This window comes from Mauremys reevesii, linkage group 3, assembly GCF_016161935.1.
Source record: "Mauremys reevesii isolate NIE-2019 linkage group 3, ASM1616193v1, whole genome shotgun sequence".
Classification (NCBI taxonomy): Eukaryota; Metazoa; Chordata; order Testudines; family Geoemydidae; genus Mauremys; species Mauremys reevesii.
The window spans coordinates 38,834,558-38,855,897 of NC_052625.1; the positions used below are offsets into that span (position 1 = coordinate 38,834,558).

Sequence of the window (21,340 nt, forward strand, 5' to 3'; positions counted from 1 at the left end):
CTTTGAAGTCTAACATTTTTACAGTGTGGAAACATCTGCTTCTCTCAGGCTTATTTCTTTAGTGGTAGAAGTAGAGAGAAGAGGCCTGTTTCTTTACCTCTCTGCCTAGGCACACTGAAGATTAAAAAAAGACTTGATGCCACACAACCACCACCATACTTGATTTATACTCCTGTCATTCAAGGAGTTCAGAGTGCATAAGACGATTAAGCCTCACACCACCACTATAACCTGAATTTTACAAATGGGGAAACTGAGGCATGGAACCTAAATGAATTGCCAAGCTCAACCAGCAAGTCTGAGGAAGAACCTACATATTCTGACTCCCAATCTTGTGTATTAATTACTAAACTGTGCTTCCTTCTGCATGGCCCTCAAACTCCTCCCAAAACAGGAATACTTCTAGTTGTAGGCTACACAACTATATCACTGAGAACTAGTTAATATCTTCATGCATTATTCCCTCCCCCCCCCCAACATTTGATTACTATGCCACAGAGAAATCCAACTATCAGTGAATTGACTTACTTTTGGAATGTCTGCTACTGACAACTTTTCTCTATCAGTCACTAAAATTATATCCTAAAATTTAATAAGACATAAAAATACCAGTAAATAAAAAGAACAAACTATATGAATAAAATGAGCTTAAAATGCTAAAAATGTTGTGGCAAGTACAATAGCCTTTTTTCTAGTGTTATTAGATTTACTAAAAGGAAAGACTGATTCTTTAGAATACTTTCATCAAATGTAGCTCTTCACAAATATTCTAAAATAAAATTGGGTTTCAAGAGCAAAGAAGATTTAGGGAAAGGATGAAGTGTTTACACAGTTAATCAAATACATCTATTTCGGCAAGATTATATTCCTGGAACACACACCATATATATTTTATATTTTAAAGAAATAAAATAGTTACTATATAACCACAGACCTTAATTAATTCAGGAACATGATAGGCGTCCAGCAGGTTGCGAATGCCTCTGTAGATATTTGTAGGGATTACTACATTCTGTATCAAGAGGTGGGGGGAAAATTACATGAGTTTTGAAATACAACCAAACTGAAATTTGTCTAACAGAAATTATCTCAGACATAATTTAAGTCTCCAGCTCTTGCATGTCATTGAGAAGTGGTCTAGTTGTACTTAAAAGCAGCAATTTCAAATCTAATAGATACATGTCAGGCAGGACAGGCATTATGTAGCAAAAAATGAAATGGTACCATCTTCTTCAGCTGATGGAAGTATTGTCTCAAATGCTCCTCCTTGGCCTGTACCTCTGAGTCACTCATGCTGTCAATCAAGTTATAAAGAAAATAGCCAACAGCTTCTGTGGAAAAAAACAAGAGAAAGCATTCCACTAAAATTACTGAGACTGTCATGTTATCAAGATTAATTTATAAGAAATCATTTTGGTGTGAGATGTCACCCTGATGAGAGGCTCTGAAATGGCAACAATGATCACTGAGGCATAGAGATTATGTGGTTTGGGAGCACATATCTAACTGGTGAGTGAAAGGAATATTAATTATTTTCAGACCCAGTGACAGCTTTTCAGTACAGAATCTTACTTCAATCTATTCTTTCCACCACTGTGTGACAGAAGTGGTACTGCCCAAGGCCTTCCCCCCCTTTCCTACCCACTACCCCAAATAGTTGCCACAAATATTTTGTCATTGCTCAAAAGAAAAAATAGCTTCCTAAAGCTTTGCATATTTTATTCTGTATCTTTTACACATTTTTTATATTAAAATGTTTTTTATAGCCAGCTAGTGGAACATAAATACAGAGTAAAGAATATTAAATGATTTTAACAAGTAGATCCAATAATCCTGTGAAGAGCTGCCTATTAGCCAATGAAAATCAAGATTAACAAAGATGGTTTAGCTAACAGCACTAATTTTCTTATGCATTCAAGCATAAAAATTTATATGGCCTTGTACTCAAGCCTCAAGAAGGAGTTAAGGACTTTCCCAAAGGTTCCATTTCCTGTACGAAACTTATACTCAGAAAAATAGGAATTAAAACAAAAAATAGACAATGTATTTATCTAGATTAAATGAAAAAAGAGTCAATTTGTTCCAAAATAATGTATTTGGATTGATATGTACCATTTTCTTTTATAAAATTAGAAAAGGTTATCAAAATGAACATTAATTGGAAAAGATTCTACTTAAACATTTTCACTATATGAATAATATTGACACAGACTGATTTATTTGAAATCTCTATCTTACTTTTAAAAACTGCTCATTTTTCTAAATATGAAATATATTTTAATTTAAAAAAAGTAATGAAAGATCACATTGGATCTCATAAAATATGCTGTGATTATCAGGATAAAGATTTTACCCAACATGTTTTTGAATTTCACTTTCAAAAAGAAGCAATCAGTGTTTACTGTTGTAATCCCTCAAGCCCATCATTACACAGAAGAACGGATTTGTGGATAAGTTACAATCATAGAAATTGAAACTCTACCAGTTGGTCCTGGAGGCGTCTGGCAATAACGTCCATCCTTGTACAACAGTTCAGTTATCTGGTAAGACAGAGTAATCGCACATTGCAGTCAACAGAAGCAAGCAAGGACAAATAGTATCTGAAATTGAATTCTCCAAATAATAAAGGACCTCTCCACTAAGGTATTATTCTATACCACATCACAGTAATTCACTAGGAAAAAATAAAATACAAGGAAGTTTTTTTTTTGTTGTAAATAATACGTTTTTCTTTAAAAAAATATATTGTAAACTGAAATGTTTTCTGAGGTATGGCAATTAGACTCTATTCTATTCTGTTTACGTATCATTCTACAAAGTAAGTGATCATAAATAAGACATTGCTTACAGCAATCATTAACCAATGTCACTTCTGGAGTTGTTAAAATTATGTTCCAATTTGCTGAAAAACGGCCCATAGAGCTTTTATTTTCTTACAGTTTGAAACAAGTGAAGCTGTGCAGAAAAAGTTATATGTCCCACAATGTTAATTTGAAAATTTCTACAATTTAGATGTTCCACATCAGTTGCAACCTTGCTTGAAAATGAGTATATTCACTTTTAATGACACCTTGTACATACATAGAAAGCACCAACATTTAGTTCTTTAGTCTTAAATATAAGTGTATAAAAGCTAACCAATTTGACATTGGTCCAATTGGTCTTATAAAACTGAAGGAGTAGCTAATATTTTATTTTAGAAAAGGTATTCTCCCTACATTCCTTCTCTCCCCAAACTGATATGATAAATGCTCACCCTAAATACAAAAAACCTTTAAAACATCTTTGTTTTTTCTTAATACAAAGACACAGCCATTACATAAAGTCCTATTTCATTCTCTCTCAAATATGTCATTGTTCTACATTTGGGCTTTTTCTACCATGATGCTAGTATCAAAGCTAAACCAAACGGGTAAGAAAGGTATTTACGTTGTTACCTAAATACTGAGGGAACAAAGCTCTATTTTAAGTAATGGAAGGGGGAGGGAACCACACATCTTCACCTTACTAATAGAGAGGAACAAACAAAGCCAGACACCTGTCCTGCTCTGGGATGCCTACATCACATTCAGTTCCACCAAGAAAACACAATGTGGACAGTTAAACTACTGCTTCCCTCGTCCCCCTTTCTTACTCGTACTTGGAAATATATCAGAGAAGTCACAAAAACATACAGCCCACTGCTCCAGAAATCAAATCCCAGAATGGCATGAGAGGAAATAACAAAAAAAAAAGAGTGACTGTTACAATGTTCACTTTTAAAAAAAAGTAAGAAGTCTTGTAAATTGAGATTCTTTGGAGGTGCAACCTTTGTTCATTATAATGATATTTTTCAATTTCAATACTTGACTTCTGAATTGCAAGACAGCTTTTTTCTAAAATTGAATGCCTTAAGAAAAAAATGTATCTACTTGTAAATCTAGCAAACAACTTCAGCTCAGCTACTGTCACAAAAGAAACTTCATCCTCTCTTTCTCAGTTGTGGGAAAGAGCTGCAGCAGCTCAGGTTACAGCCTCATGCTTGTGACATCACTATTTGATATCTCCAAAGATCTTGCCAGGCTCCTCCAGCAATGGGAGGGAATTTCCTGTGTGACATTATTGATAGTTCAAATGTTAAAAAGCAAGCAAAAAAAAAAAAAAAACCCCAAAACACACCAAAAACTTCCATCTAAAAAGAGTTTAAGACTTTCCCTCCACATTAGAAAGAGGCAATGAAGCACAAGAACAATCTACTTGTGCTTCACCGTTCTTGTTTATATTAGCTGACTTAAACTAATGTAATGTAATTTAAACCCATATAAATTACATTCTAAGTTTTCTACTTTGTCCTCAGTTTTCCTCATAGGCAAATTGAAGCACAAGATCATCATGAAAACATGCTATGAGCCATGCAGTACTTCAGCGTGGCACAGTGAAACAAATACAGGATAGTAGCTTTAAAAACAAAACTAAGTAAACTCCTGAAAGCAAGGTGTTGAACTCAACGTAGTGAAAGCTTCTTACTCACAGCTCTATTAATGCATCTCAGTCCTGATCTAACAGCAACTTCACTATCCAGTACTCTGCAGATATTACCAAATGTGTTACATTGTGGGGTGGAATGTAACGTGGACCACACTTGGGAGGACAAGATGATCACAGTGATTTCTGTTTGTGACTTGAGCTGGGTGACTGCCTTCATCTGGAATTTCCTTGCTTTTGTTCATTTACATCAGATCCTCCATATTACTACAACATAGTAGTGACACGGTGCAATTTTTTTCACCTTAAGCTTTGTTTTTAAGTCCTAGCAAACATTTGAAGGGAACAGAGTCATAGGAATTGGCTCCTGAATCTACATAAAATTGTGTATTAGGTTTAGTGACTGTATAAGTAATAATTAAGTTGTTGTACTTGTTATACTGAGATTTCATAGTAGTATCATGTATAAAACTAAATGAAGTGGCACTAACACATCAGTTTTTTCTTCAATATGCCTACCATACAAACCTAATACTACTACTATGCATGACCAGATTAAGTGTCGTAATTTCTTAATGACAAATGTCATGATCAGAAGTTACTGTCAGGGCTGCCTGTTACCAGCAGCTGAACTCAAATTCACAGTAGTGCATTTTACACATGTAGTGGTTAGAGATTTTGTTTCTGAATGCATTCTAAATAGTTCTATTTATAATTTCAGTTTTACCATCTTCACTTACCTTGCTCCAAAGATCTATATCGTTAGACCTGAAGAGGGCAGCAGAGGATAAAAAATTAACAGCAGTAAGATAATTTTTGAGTTTATTATTTTTTAAAAAGCAAAGAGTATTACCGCTAACAAGCACCCAGTGTCTGTGCATAGTAAATATTCATCTTACTCTGGGTTATTTATCAGTCTTTTTTTAAAATTTACATAAGATACTATCTTTTCACACAACAGATATACATTTCACATAAATATTTCTGTTTCTGACATGCATATTCATTTGTTTGCCATGTTGTTTAAAACTGACTCGCTATACATACAGTTACCATTAAGACTAGAGTGAGATTTACAAATTTATTATTCTATCAGGTGATAACTGTACTGATATTCTGTACTTCAATCTATTCAGTATTTCATTCACATCAATTTCAGGCAAATACAGAATAGGTCACATTTCATGCAGTTGCATGTGGAATTAACTACAGCAAAGTCCAGAGAGTCAAACACTAAAACTAGATTTTAAAACGGGGTGAATAATTTTTGTGAACAACATTTGCAATTATACATGCAAAAAAGGAAGTAATCAAATCTCATGTTCCAGTTGTAAATCTGATTATACGCAGGTTGCGAAAAAGAGTTTTCTCCCTTCCCACAAATAGCATGGTATAATTGCACTGAGGGGGTGGGGGGAAGGGTCATTTTTTCCTTTGCAGCATCAGATATTGGACACAGGCCAAAAATGGGAGCAGGCTGCCAGACTGCAAATCAGTTATTCAAACTGGTATAGCAAACCCTAAGTTCCTACGTTTTATACAACATAAAAACACTACATAGAAAGTAGAGCTCAAAACACCCATCACCAACACCGCATCAAAACTATCAGACATCACAACAGCAGTAATTTTGATAAGCCCCAAGAGCAAAGATGTAACCGGTATTTTGCACTCTTTTACCTCTCCCCACCATAAAAGGATATCAAGCTCTCAGCCTAAATAGGAACATGGAAACTATTATAAAGCATTCAGAAAAATTCATGGTGGTTTGTTTGTTTTTTTAAGCACATTCAACTTGTATTTCACTTAGACTGACAATGGCACAAAAAGGTTAAATTAAAAATGAGTCACACACAAGTTTATAGAGAAAACTGAATGCTGTCTCTGAGCTTTAGTGAACTTTCCAGACTAATAACTGATCTACCATGTCACTTCATAGTGATGTCAACCAACTGATATTCTCAGATCACTTGACTCTTCCCAAAAAAGAGCAACAAAAAACAACTACATACACACACACCTACCTCTACCCTGATATAACGCTGTCCTCAGGAGCGAAAAAATCTTACCGCGTTATAGGTGAAACTGTGTTATATCAAACTTGCTTTGATCTGCCGGAATGCGCAGTCCCCCCTCCCCCCCCCCGGGGGTGCTGCTTTACCATGTTATATCCGAATTCGTGTTATATCAGGTCACGTTATATCAGGGTAGAGGTGTATGTATATATATGATTAGCCTGGACATTATTTTGTGTGTGTGTGTGTGTGTGTGTACATACATACATACATACACACCCCCAAAATAATGTCCAGGCTAATCATTTGGGGGTTCTTTTACATAAAATCTATTATGTATCGGGGGTGGGGGTGGGGGGAGAGTTGTATGAAGATTCTAGCCCTAAAATCTACTTATGTAAAGATTCAAATTGGACATTTACTTCCAAAGTCTTCTGTGGGGTGCAGGACTTGAAATCGGCACACTGATGCCAGGTTGCTGATCTGGAACTTCTTCAGAGTTTGCTAGATTCTCAAATTTCATAAAAAAAATTCTAGCCATGACAGTTGCGAACAAAATCTTGAATACATGAATTGAGTGTAAATGGCATAGCGATGTCTGTCCCAATTTGGAGACACCCTGAAACAATACTCCCCATTGTATGCCCCACACATCTCAATGGGTAGTGAACTGAGTTCTCCAAAGATAATTTAAATGTCAACACCGATAACTGTTTCATGGCTGACGGTATTATGAAGATCTGAACAATCTGCTTAAGGCTCATTTTGGCGCTAAGAGTGGATGGTGCCTAGAACATACCATCCCCAACCGCTAATCTGACCCTGGGAGCCAAAAGCCCAGAAGGGAAGAACAGAAGGGGCATCTGAAGAAGAGATTTTGTGATGAGACTGATGGTCACTGCCTTCAAAGCAGCAGGTTCTCAGGTAGGGGTAAGTGGCCACTAGAGGTGAATTCTTTACTTCACAAAAGCCAGACCTTACACTTGGAAAGGTTCACCCACAATTTTGAGATTAGGTGCCTTTCACAAAAGCAACAGATCCCCTGAACTTGAGATACCAGTCTCAAAAAACAGACAACCCCCCCGCCCACACACACACACAAAAAACCACAAACATATAACACAGCTCCTATTTTGAGACATCAAGCCTCCTTTTACAAAGCATTTGCCCCATGCTCCATCTCAAATCGTACATAACCAGAAACCCAGCTATGGTTCCATCTACGACTGGATGAATTTGTCCTTGACCAAGCCCGAAGAACCAAACCTCCTCTTTGAGTCAAATAAAGTTTAAAAAGGGGGAAATTTGTGTGTGTGATGTCTGAAGATTTTGAAACAATTTCTTGTTTCCAACACAGAGTACAAAGACAGAACAAAATAAAGCAACAACACATTTCTTGAAACAACAGTTGCTTGAAAAAAAAAAAAAAGAGAAGAAACACCAAAAGTTGGCATTTTATTTCTACTGCACACCATATAAATACTTAGCACTCATATACTGCTTTTAGTTTGTAGAATTAAGAGTACTTTACAATGTAGCGAATATAATTATCCTCATACTACAGACAGGGAGAACAAGGCACACAGAGGATAAGTGACTTGTGCATTCACACAGTAAATCAAAGGAAGAACTGGGAAAAGAACCCCGATCTCCTTTCTCCCGTTCCAGTGCTCAATCCACTGAATCATGTTGCCTCCCAGCTAAATGACTGTGGCTAGCAGCCTAACAGTTCTGTCTTCAATAATCACAGACACAAATATAGCACACAGGATGACACCTAACATTTTTAGCTCACTTTCTGAATAGTTTGAAAAGAAATAAGAAATTCTTTCATTACATTAAGCCATAATTTCATCAAGTTTAAAACTCAATTTCTTCTCACCAAAGTAAGTAAATGATACAAAGGGCTGTAAACCTCCCTTTGCTCCTACACACCTATTTCTATTTCAATACCAGCAGAAATGCAAAAAAGTGACTAGAAATAAAATAGTCGTGGTCATGGTCTCAGGTCAATTTTACACTCTTCCAGCATCATACAGCTAGCATTATTGCTACTAGGCTGGGGATTGGGGTAGGTGAGGGGCTGTTACAGCAATCTAGTCACTTTAATGGAGGAAGGTGCAGAGAGGGGGCAGGAGTGCTCTGGACTTTTTGACCTGTCCATGGAAACCAACTTCTTTTAAATTTAAGTTTTCAGATTTAATCAGGGAAAAATTACATAAGGGTGGGGTGCAGGAGGGGATATCCGACCAGTTACAGAGGGGAGGGAAGTTTACTTTATGAAATCTTACCTTCTAAAGCCAAAAATGAGACAGCCTTTAAAATGAAACAAATCCACAGAGGGCATACTTGGTGAAGACACTGTAAAAATAATAAATATTTAGAAGAATCTCTCTTTTAAAAAAAAGTTATCTGCTCAACTAGAACAGGACCCAATGGAAGTGACGCTTTTTCCTTATCTAGTAAGTATTAATCATCTTTGTAAATCACCATTAGAAACACAGGAATTGCCACACACTTAATCCAAAAGCAAGGTCCATTTAAGACCAGTATCCTGTCCCTGGCAAGTACTAGTTAGTAAGAATCCTGCTGTAGACAGATGTTGGATAATCTGTCCTCCACATTAGGTCCCATCCTGGTGTTTAATAGTGAGACTGGTCAAAGGCCTTATCCACACTACACAGTTGTATCAACAAAAGTCAGGTTTCGTTGACAAAACAGTGGAGTTGTACACACCACAATACTTCTGCCAACAAAACTCTCCTGCTTTGCTGACAAAATAAAACCACATCGACGAGAGGCATAGAGCTTTTTGCAAAGTCATATTGACAAAGTGTCAGTGTAGACACCGCGCTTGGTTATATCGCTGTAAATGGCCTCCAGGAGGTATCCCACAATGCCATCCTGACCACTCTGGTCAGCAGTTGGAACTCCGCTGCCCTGCACTCAGGTACACAGGCATCTGCCCTTCCCTCTTCAAAGGTCTGGGAATTTTTGAAATTCCATTTCCTGTTAGCTCAGCATGGAGAGCTCACATCACATCTTCCCAGCTAACCATGACGGCTCCATGCAGCAAACGCTCTCCCACTTAGAGCACACCGGAGCTGTTGGATCTGAAGACTATATGGGGAAAGGAGGCTGAGCAGTCCCATCTCTGCTCCAGCCGTAGGAATTTTGATAACCACAGGCAGATTTCTCGTGACTTGTTGGATAAGGGCTATGAATGGGACATGCAGCAGTAGTGTGCAAAGAAAAAGGAACTGAGGCAGGCGTAGCAAAAGACAAGGGAGGCAAACCATCACTCTTGTGCTGCGCCGAAGACCTGCCACTTCTTTAAGATGGACGCCATCCTTGGCAGCAACCCCACCTCCACCACCAAGAGCCCCAGGGATACTTCAGCGACATTAGAGGCGGTGAACAGTGGACCTAATCCTGAGGACAAAGTTGTGGATGAGGAAGTCGAGTTGGAGAATGACATGGCAAACACAGCAGGGTCATCCAGTGACATGGTGAGCCAGGAATTCTTTTCCACTCCAGAGGAGTCTAGCCAGTCCAAGCACTCTGTCTGTGATGCACACGATGCAGGAGAGAAGAACCCTGATAAGTGATCTTTTTTAGTTGATGCTGCTGGGTTATATGAGGTAGAGCTGTCCTTTGCTCTGTATACTGTACAAGAGGGTGAAAGGACAGAAATGTACCAGACTAGCTATGTTTGAGTGTGCTCCACATTCCCCTCTGCAGCTAAGCAGTGCAGCGGAACAGTGTGTTAATGCACACAGAGATTTCACGGGAATCTTCCAGAGAGATTTCAAGGAAACGTTCCTGGAGGTACTCGCCAATCCTCTGCTAAAGGTTCCATGGCAGAACTGCTTTGTTCCTTCCCCCATTGTAGGAAACTTTCCTGCTCCACTTGGCAATCACTTATGCAGGGACCAAAACAGCACACAGGTGAGCAATATAGGCACTGGGTCTGAACCCACAAGCAAGCAGGAGATGCACCCTTGCATATCCCTCAGGAGTCAGATATCGGCTTCAATGACCCCCCCTCCCGCCTGTGGAAAATAGTGGCAGAATTTACAATACTGTCTCTAGTCACCTGCACTGATCCCCTTAAAAAAAAAAAACAAAAAAACCCCCCAAAGACACACTTAATACCCTTTGCCCCATCTTGAATGCCCAACACCCACCCAGGCTGAACTCACCATGTTGAGGACATTTGCTGAGAGGTGTGCTTGCAAAGGGAGTGAGAAAGTGATTTGTGTGTTAAAAGAGGTGCATGTTACTAGAATGATTCAATGCTGTGCATGAACTAACAATCATGCTGCTCTGTATTGTTGCTTGTGCTTTGGCAAATGTGTCCTTCATAGGAACCCTCTACACACCAGCAAAGCGCCTCCACCAGATGACCAAGGTGGAGCAAGGAGGACATGTTCTGGGAAATTCTCCAATCCTCAAAGGCTGGGGGGGAAAAAAAAAAAAAAAAAAAAAAGAAGGGGGGAGCGGAGGGAGATCCTGAAGGAAAAATTTAAAATAGAACGGCAGGACAAAAAGGAGAGTGAGGAGCACACTGTAAAGGTCCAGGAATTGATGATAAAAGTGATGGAGGAGCAAACAAAGATGTTGAAGTCCCTACTCATGCTCCAGGCAGAACACATGCATGCTCTCCCCCTCAACTCCATCCCCACCACCAATACAGAACTGCTTTTCTTGCCCTCCCAAAACTCCTCCCACATATTCCTTGCAACTCTTCAGAACATCTCATTACTCAGTTCACTCCACCCCTTCTGACAGCTTCCAAAATGATAGCTGAACTTACACACAGCTATGAGAGACTACACTGCTCTGCACTCTTATCTCCCTTCCTATCAAGCCTTTTGTGTGTATTGTTAATTGGTTTAATAAAAACAAAATCTCTGAAAGATAAGCCGTCTTTATTTGTCCCCTACACATGACGGCTGCTACTGATAGTAATACATAGTGGCAGTTTGATCATTTGTTGACTACAAATCCCAGTCAAGAATCATCACAATTTTCATGCAAGGTGGCAAGCTAACAAAGCATGGCAGAGTGCTGTATAGAAAAACATATTACTGGTGCTCATTATCAAAATGTTGCGTCAAAGCCTCCCTGATTCAAATCGCCCCTTGTTGTGCCCCTCTAACAGCCCTGGTATCTGGTTGCTCAAATTCAGCAGCCAGGTGATCCACCTCTTTGATCCACCCTGGAAAAACTTTTCAGCCTTAGCCTCACAAAGCAGGTTGCTATGACTACAGAATGTTTTCCTCATTTAGGTCTAACCTGCCATAAAGGCAGCACCAGCGTGCTTTTAATTTGCCAAAGGCACATTCCACAGTCATTCTGCACTTGCTCAGCCTATTGTTGAAGTGTTCCTTACTGCTGTCCAGATTTCATGAGCTTTAGGGGTACACTGGATCTCCAAGGATCACTATGGGCATTTCAACATTCCCCCCACTGGAATCTTCTGGTCTGGAAACAAAGTCTCTGCTTAGAGCTTTCTGTACAAGCCAGTGTTCCTGAAGATGCATTGTCATGCACCTTCCCAAACCACACTGCATTCCACAAGCACCTGCAATATCTTAGAAGTACCCCTTTCTATTGATGTACTCTGTCGCAAGATGTCCGGGGCCAAAATTGGACTATGAATGCCATCTATCAGCCCTCCGCTGTTAGGAAATCCCACTGCCACAAAGCCATCCACTATTTCACGCACATTGCCAAAACTCACAGTCCTTCGTAGCAGGATGTGATTAATGGCCCTGCTCACTTGCATTACCACAGCCCACAATGGTCAATTTCCTGACTCCGAATTGATTCGTGACCGACCAGTAGCAGTCTGGAGTTGTCAGCTTCCACAACGCTATCGCCACGTGCTTCTCCACTGAGAGCGCAGCTCTCATTTTGATGTCATTGCGCCGATAGTGCTGGGGGCAAGCTCCGCACGCAGTTCCAGGAACGTGGCTTTCTGCAGCTAAAAGTTCTACAGCCACTGCTCATCATCCCGGGACTAGATAATGAGGCAATCCCATCATTCAGTGCTGGTTTCCCGAGCCCAAAAGTAACAGGCTAAAACGTTCACCTGCTCAGTAAATGCCAAAAGAAATCTGGTGTTGTTTCTTTCCATGGCACACAGCAGGTCAGGCAACTCTGATTCCTGTTCAGATTGGAAGCTCATGATATACTGCATGACCATCCACGAGGTGTGTATAACAGTGACCACAGCAGTAGAGAGCAGCGCAGGATACTTCGTTTCAGACAGAGATGGTGGATGCACAGTAAACAGAGGCTGTTGAAAAATGCCATGAAACGCAGTTGGAAGCTCATGGAATGCTGGGATGGAAAGAACTGCATCATGGGACGTTGAGCCCACCCATAATGTACTTCCCACAACTCCTAGCTGTAGAAGGCAGTGTGTAGCACAGTGGGATAGCTACCCACAGTGCACTGCTCTCACTGTCAATGCTAGAGTACCAAGTGTGAATGCGCTCTGCCGACAGAAGGAGTGTAGTGTGAACATGCACAAACTATGTAATTATACCATTTTTTGATTATCAGCATAACTTGTGTTGACAAAATTCTGTAGTGTAGACAAGGCCTAAGCCCTGGAAAGCATTATATGTTTAAGACCTCATCCAAATTTTTTCTTCTTATGGCCGTTATTTGAAACAACTCTGGATATTCTTGTTACCCATAAACATCCACTCCCTTTTGAATCTTGATAAGTTTTCAGACTCATTGGTATCCTGGAGCAATGAGTTCTGTGGTCTCATTACATCTTATGTGAAAAGGGTATTTCTGTTTGAATTTGCCATCTTTTCAAAGGGGTCTACTATTCCAAAAGTGACAGTGAGATTTTAACTCAGTTAAATCTCATTAATGCTAACAATTTACATGCTAATCCTGACCACAAGACAATATAGGGGAGATACGCCCAAGCGTTATAGAAGTTAGCACTCTTGTGAAAAATGCAACAAGATTAAAAAATTTAGGATTGTGGCATTCATCACAAAAGAGAACACAAGCTTCAGGGGAAACAGCTTGAAAGTCAGTACATTTTAAACAAGTTAAAAATTGTTTCAAGTCCTAAAGTATGCTTGCCAAATTCTGGTGGTTTTACAATCACATTTTCTTATTTTTTAATTTTTTCCCTCTTTCCACTGTTCCTGAGTAAATTACCCACAAAATAAACTAAATACATATACAGGAAAACAGTGAAACTGATTATCTCTCAAGTGCCATCCAATGAACTAAGTAAATCAACAGAATGTGACATAGAAAAATACTTTTGCTTTAATAACATTCAGCTGTAGTAATCTTAAGTGTTACTTTTATCAATATGGGGGGAAAAATTCAAGGAAAATTGTGAAATTAAGTATCCCTTAAAGCTCATTTAAAATTCTAATTTATTCCCCATAACCCCTTGTTTTCTGAGTCCTTAGCTGAGCACTCCTGCATTTAAATCTTTCCAGAATGCTGGTTCCCACTCCAGCATAACACCCCTGCAATCACTGAACCACAATGATGCATTTAGACTTCATATGAAGCAAGTTCAGTTTTCCAATACATGCTCTCTTATATGCTGGGTTTTTTTATAACCTATTCAAATGGTGTACGATTGACATTATAATGAAATTAACCCCATGCAAAGCTGAATACATCACTGCTGTTCAATGAGGGCTAGGGTGTCACTATCAGAAGGGCTATATGATATAGGTAGGTAGAAGATGTGAGAACAGGAATGCTGACCTGAGCAGAAATTATTACACATACACAATCCAAAATCTGAAATGTTTGTTTTAAGAGAACCTTTACAGTTGATTTTACAAAATCCCCAAGCAAAAAACATTTTTCCAGTGGCATATTAAACTTTCTGCTCAAAAAAAGACTAGCATAAAACACCTCAGTATGCTCAGCGGCTGCTGACAATTGGCAACCTGGTTTCCTTAGCAACAAACAAGTCTGAGAAAATCAAAAGAAGCTGACAATGAAGTGGAATGGAATGGCATGATAAAGGGGAAAATAGCTCTCATCTATGCTGACTTATGCGCCCAGATTCCTCAACTGATGCTTCACAGTTTTCATCTTGTCAGTAACAGAAATCTATACATTATAGGGGATAAGAAGCAGAATCAATAGACCTTGATAGCAGCCAACATAAATGCTTCACCTCCACTGACTGCACTGGTGAGACAATCTTAAAGTTTTTTCCCTATAAAATTACATTAACAAATTTATACTTTTTACAGTCTGTGCCTTATTATCTTTTGGGTGCTGACGAGATTAACTACCATTAATGAACACTGGGCCAGCATTAATTTTACAAAAGTAATTTCCTTTTAAATTAGTGTTTGTAAGGTAAACATTTGCATGCTTTCTTCAATTACAAACCTTAATATATGGAATACTACTACAAAAGGTGGTTGCTCATGTAATGAATTTGTCTCTGGCTAAATAATCTACTATTTAAGACTACATCAAGAGTGACAATACAAAACCACTCTTACTGGATATACCAAAAGTTGATCACTCTAGCCAAAGTAAAAAAATAAAGGACACTTAGTTTTGCTTCTTCAAGTAACGGAAACCTTACAAAATGTTTCATTTCCAGCAGAGCTACCATTGCTCCAGCCAGGCACTACTACTCTGTTATCTGAAAGAACAGCTAAGTATTGTATTTTCATGGTGTTATTGACTGAGTTAACAGGAACAAAAGATGGCAGAATTCAGAGTGAATTTTATAGAATCAATAATTGTTTGAGGTAAGTACATATCTTACTTACAAGAAGTACCATAAATAATCAGGTTAGCAATGTAACAACTATATAAACTTGAACAAAACACTGTCAATCTTTAATTTTACAAGGATACTGGTCAAAAACGTAACTAATACCAAATTGGGACCTGTTGAGTACTGCAAAGTCTTCTGACAGAAATCCGGTCCTTAAAAAACTTTACTTGCACTATTGTAAACCTAGGGCCTGCTTATCCCATTAGTTATATACTTGCAGCTCCTATTGACAAAGGGACTGATGGAGAACATAAAATTAACCTAAATACCAGTTTGTCATTTTTGTACCACGTTTATAATTTTTTAATAAATGTAATATGAAGGAATAAAAACATGTATGCAAAGCCCATGAGGCATGTTCATATTAAAAAAGCAGTTTGTAACACATGTAAAAAACCCATTGCCAAAAACTGGCAGCTTCAGAAGATATCCTTGAGATCCTTTCCACAAATGCCACAATGCCCCCTTATGGTACAAACTTCATAATAACCCCAACCACTATCTAAATATGTCTGAATATTTACAAAACACACACATCAACCTAAGTACTCCATATCTGCATCTGTTAAAAAGACATCTACTAAATACATTGAAGATACTTACATAATGATAAAACATTTTCCAATGTTCCATATATTGCTTCATGTCTTAATTCTGCTACAGAGAGTTCTTCAGTTTCAAATGGACAGCCATTTTCCTATGGATAAAAAGCATTACACTACATACACACACGGAACCTGATACTCAACAATATTTTTAAACACTGCCCTCCCCATGTCTCTGCTTAACAACATCCCCTTTCTACAAATATTTTGGAGCCCCAAATTGTAGACACCATTCTTCTTGTCAAGAGGACAGAATGACATGCTTTCGCAAGCCCATCGGTGCTACAAATTAGCTGGCCAAAGGAGCCACTCTTGACCACTAAAGGTACAATCCCTCTACAAAGACTGAGCATGTACCACCACCAGTAGGAAAGAAAATTCCTGGGAAAAAGAATTGGAACCTGAAATTTTTAACATAATTGGAAAATAATAAAATAAAGCTACTGAAATCAGCTACATGGTATTACTTAAAATCTTTTATTTCCAAAAATGGAAAAATGCATTACTGAAAAACATCACATGGTATAGCAATTTTAAAATCCTCTTTGGTGAATGGGGAGAGGAAAATGTGGGCAAACAATGGAAAATAACTTTTAAAAAATTGTCCATAGAACAATTAATGGGCTTCTCTGTGTGGCAACTGCATGCCCCAGAACACCACTGGAGTCAATGAGAGTCCTACACAAAGCTGCAGAATTGGGCCATAACATAGCAATATATAAAAAATTGTTCATTTAAACTCACCTGTAGCAGAGCACGAAAAGTCTGAATGTCATCAAAATTTGTCAAAACATAGTTTGTGTATGTTTCCACATCAGGTTCCACCCCCAGCTCATGCATTGCTTTAAGGACCCCAATAGTACCTAAAGAAGCAATATTAGAAAGTGTACAGAATGCTGAACAATTTCAGATAACTAAAAGTTCAATTTTTTTTATAAAAGGAAAGATATAAACATTAATTTCCATGCTTATTCAGTACATTTTTCCCCTTTTCTAGTTCCTGCTGCACAGAAGCTGAGCATTTTTTTTTACTTCAATAATCAAATTCTTAATTCTGAAATCAAAAATAGATAAACCATTCTTATACCTATCTTATTCCACAGTAAACTGACAAAGACTGAAAACTCTTAGTTCACCCTGCATCTGTAGTGTTAGTAAAGCATAGTTTTGGTTTAGTGAAGATGAGCTGCTTCATTGGGATTATAATTAAAGAACTAGCACCTATAACTAGATGAGACTCCAGCCCAGAATTGTGGCTCAATTTACTATTTTTACTTCGTTATAAATATTTTAAGACTGTACATTGAAGATGTCCATATATCTGATGTGCTGAATACGGAAACTAATTTGAACTGCATAAATAAATGCATATAGCCAGCTTCAAGACATTTGTGATCGTGTGTTAAGAAACACACTTAGCTCTGGTCCTCGCGCCCAACTCTACTGCCAAGGTCCAGACTTTCAAAACAGGTATCTAACCTTGCATAAGGCTGAATAAATATTGACATGTTCAAACTAGGTGCTTAGGCATCCTGGTGAGTTGGCCTAGTTTGTACATGGATAATGGGCCCAATTTTGCAAGGTGCGAAGTTCCCACAACACCCACTGAAATCACTCTGCACTTCCATGAGGCTCTCAGCACCTCACAAGATCAAGTCCTAAATTTTCAGCATAGACATCTATTTGAAAATATATGAACAATACCAACACAAGCTAAATATAGTAAAAATTAAATTTTAAGAAACATAAAACATTTTCTTAAAATTGACCACACAGCTATTACACCAATGTATCAGCTGTTCTTTTATTTTTTTTCTAAAGAGAAAGAAATACTGCTGGTATTATACAAACATTAATAATAATAAAAACTGATATTATTCCATTGAATTTTGAATCTTTACCACACTCAGCATTTATTCTAATGAGGGCATTTCAGTGCTTTAATGGCTTTTCTTTCAAATTTGCAAGAACTTCCCGAATTTCATTATATCAGGTCTAGTTAGCTAACTCTGCATTCATGTCACAAGCTATACAGGTACTGGAATTTTTGCTGGCAAAAAATGATTTGTCAGATGCTGCAGGACACCAGATCCAAGTAGCATATGTTTTTCTCAACTTGCCTCTCATATTTGTTACTTTAAAAATGTAAAGTTTCCCAAAGACCCTGTCTTTGCCCCGGAGTGCCACCTATGGAAAAGTGACACTTCCATGAATATTTTATGCAGTGCACTATGGTGCAAATAATCAAATGTGAATTCCCTTTGAGCACTTAAAAATACATGCAGGCAAGTCACACTAAATTAAAGTCGCATCATCTGCTCAAGTCTGCCTTAAACAAAACTCTGTCTGATTTTGGCTAAGAATCTGCAAAATTATGAACAAAGAATTAATTACAGTAAATCTTGCTTGATACCTTTCAGATCTTGACACCAACTTTCTATTTTATGTTTGCAAGATGTAGAAAATGCTAATATAGAGCCCAGCTAATGTTACTTTTCAGAAAGACTGTTTCATTGTAAGAGTTCGAGTCAATATTACAAGTAATAGCTGTTTTCAACAGGGAGCTACCTACCACAGTGAATTATGTACTCTAGCTGCAGGAGACTTGGGTTCAAATTCTTATTTAGGTCAGAGTGGAAAATGAGTTTATTGGGCTCTCTCAAATCCCTAGTAGACATCTGCCACAAAACCACCACTCAGTTTGGGACAATTCTTGAGCAGAGACAAGGAAGCGTAAGTATTAGAATAGGGTGCTGCAGATGAAGATTAAGGTTAACTGGCAGAAAGGAGTGGGAAAGCTTCCACGGTATCTGTTGCTCTATGTCTGGTCGCTATTATTGGTATTAACACTCACTGTCATGAAGTTCTCCCACTTCCCCCTCTCTGCCCCAGTTTTTAAAACCCCAAAATATGTCTCATCTTTCCTATTTCAGAAAAAGAAGGTTATTCATTTTCATTTGGTTTTCTTTAAAAGCTTTCACTGTCAAGTCAATATTTGCACAGCAAAAACCAGAAAACCACTAATTTATCATCACAATAGAAGTCCACAGTTTTACGTTTTTAAGTTTTGTTCCATGACACACAGCTTTATTAATTAGTATACTAATGTTTTCTCAATATGAAGTTACAAGATACTGTCACTCATGTAACACTTTAAAATGTGTAAATCAAAATCAAATACATTAAGACCAGTATTTCTGCATCTTATGGTTGCCTTTAGAATTTCTTTGGACATCACAAGGATATCAGTGCTGTTCAGCCTTTTATATCTCTCAAACCTAACCAATGGGCATAAAAACAGCCAGAAGTCAAGACACACAGAATGCAATCATGTGTGTTTAGTAAGAGTGAAACTGGCTAATACAAAAAAGTCATTCTATTGCATTGTCCCCAAAAGTAGTATTTTACAATGAATATGTTCTTCATAAAGAAGCTTATGTACCAGTATTTTACATATCGTGTAAGCAACATCTGTTAAGAAAGAATGCTCTTAGTTTTCTGAGTTTCTTAAATGGATAACTGTTGTTAAGAGACAAAAAACATTTAGAAGGATGCTGTCATGTCAAATTTTGCCCAAAATTTAGGCTTTAAGAACCTAGTAAAAAAAGAAAAAGCTAAGAAAATTTTATTTTAAAAAATCTCTTTACTACGCAAGATTCCTCTGAGTATTTTTGAGATTCCTGAGAATGTGAAAATGAATTACTAGAAACTTACTATAAATGAAAATGAGCTAGTTGGTTTTAATTTCCTAAATTGAGAAAAATGCAAAAGTCAGACAGCCTATAAAGTGTACAGCAAACTAGTTTAAAGCTCTTTCGTTTTTAGTAATCCTTTTTAGTAATCGTTTTTAGTCCCCAATCTTCAAAAAAAAATTACACTCACTTAACTTTAAACAGGTAAGTGGCTCCAGTGAAGTCTACAAGACTACTCACATGCTCATAGTTAAGCACTTGCATAAGTATTTGAAGAATGAGGTGTCTTGAAGCATAATAAAAAGTGACCTTTTTTTAAAAAAAATTCAATTGAGATTTTAAATATAATTTCACTATTTAAAATAGGCTGATGTTCTAATTTAAAATTAATGCATTTAAAATACAACAAATTTGAATGTATATGTTTTATTTAAGACAGAATGCACATTTACAATGCAATCAAACTCAGTGAAATATAGCAAGTTATTGATATTTCTGTTAATTATTTTGATGTGCCCAAAAGCATGCTAGACCATTCCACTCCCCTGCCTCAGGACTGGTCCATAAATAGACCTTTGAGACACAATTTACATATATAATGTTCGTAATATATTGTGTACAAACAATGCATAGAAGTCAATCAGACTTAATCCTGGCAAGTCTTATTCTTCAGCAGAAGTCTGGTGGGTTTTAACTGTCCCAACTGAAACAGGATGAATGTTTTAAACAAAAATTCCAGCACACTTTAAAATATATCCTAATCATTATTTCTAATTACTGGGGAGTGTAGGGGGGAAATCACAATAAATAAGCAAATAAAAATCATGTTTTATTTAGAATTCATGTTAAACAGGAAACTATTCAACATATGGACAATCTGCTATAGAAGATTAACTGAACCAGTTTTTTTCCCCATTAAAAAAAGCTCTCTCTCTATTAAGTTTAGGGGACTTGCTGCTTTACACTAATCTGAAAGTGTGCCCCTCCCCCCCAAAACTGGTAATTTTTCAGGCTCTACTTTGGAGAATCAAACCCTCTTGGAAATGGCAGCACACACTGAAGATATAACCCTGTGCCCTAAATGGAGATTCTGCAATAGTGAAAGTTATGTCTAAAACAAGTTTTAAACGCCTCCCCCCCCTTTTTTTTTTAAACATACTCCCTAGACAAAATTGTTTGTTGGTCTCACATAGCTGTGCAGAGGAGCAAGACGCCTCCAACCATTTCTATGCCTGATCTTACAGGGCCTTTGAGCTCCTGGGTTCAGACACTGGGTGTCCAGATTCTGCTCTCTCCCTAATTCATATGACTGAGCTAGTAGGAACTGCCTGAGAGGATGGAGAGGGACAGGGAGTGGATAGAGCCACAGCTTCTGTTCCCCTCCCCACATCTGGCTGAAACCAGCTCCTCTTCTACTAAGGGACAGATTCTACCACTTATTCTCACACTGAGCAGTACCTTATTCCTCAAGTAGCCCCACTGAAATCAATTAAACTTCTTGTTGAGGTAGGTACAATTCTGCACAAGTAAGGGCAGCTGAAAATAGATTTAAGTATTTATTTAGGTCAGATACCAAATAATGAGGCTTTCATTTTGAAAGATGAGGTTATATTCAGGAGAATGGTGTAATGCTGCTAAATGTACAGTCAAAATTTGAACTTAAAGGTGCACTCCAAAAATTTCTAGTGGAGTAATATACCATAAAGACAAAATTCTGACAAATTTTTTAAATTAGTATTTTCAATTTTTCCTGGGGAA

The 21,340-nt window shown here is 37.7% G+C and overlaps 1 protein-coding gene across 2 annotated transcripts in view; it reads right to left on the reverse strand.

The window, feature by feature from the left end:
• LRPPRC (leucine rich pentatricopeptide repeat containing) overlaps positions 1-21,340 on the reverse strand; it is a 161,141-nt gene that overhangs the window by 104,319 nt on the left and 35,482 nt on the right. For both annotated transcript variants that reach the window (XM_039529687.1, XM_039529688.1), the window contains exons 12-19: positions 16,635-16,753; positions 15,889-15,982; positions 8,771-8,840; positions 5,205-5,232; positions 2,483-2,540; positions 1,225-1,331; positions 935-1,012; positions 529-582 (exon numbers count right to left, since the gene is read on the reverse strand). In XM_039529687.1, the coding sequence (XP_039385621.1) occupies positions 529-582; positions 935-1,012; positions 1,225-1,331; positions 2,483-2,540; positions 5,205-5,232; positions 8,771-8,840; positions 15,889-15,982; positions 16,635-16,753 (608 nt within the window). The remainder of the gene's footprint in view (positions 1-528; positions 583-934; positions 1,013-1,224; positions 1,332-2,482; positions 2,541-5,204; positions 5,233-8,770; positions 8,841-15,888; positions 15,983-16,634; positions 16,754-21,340) is intronic.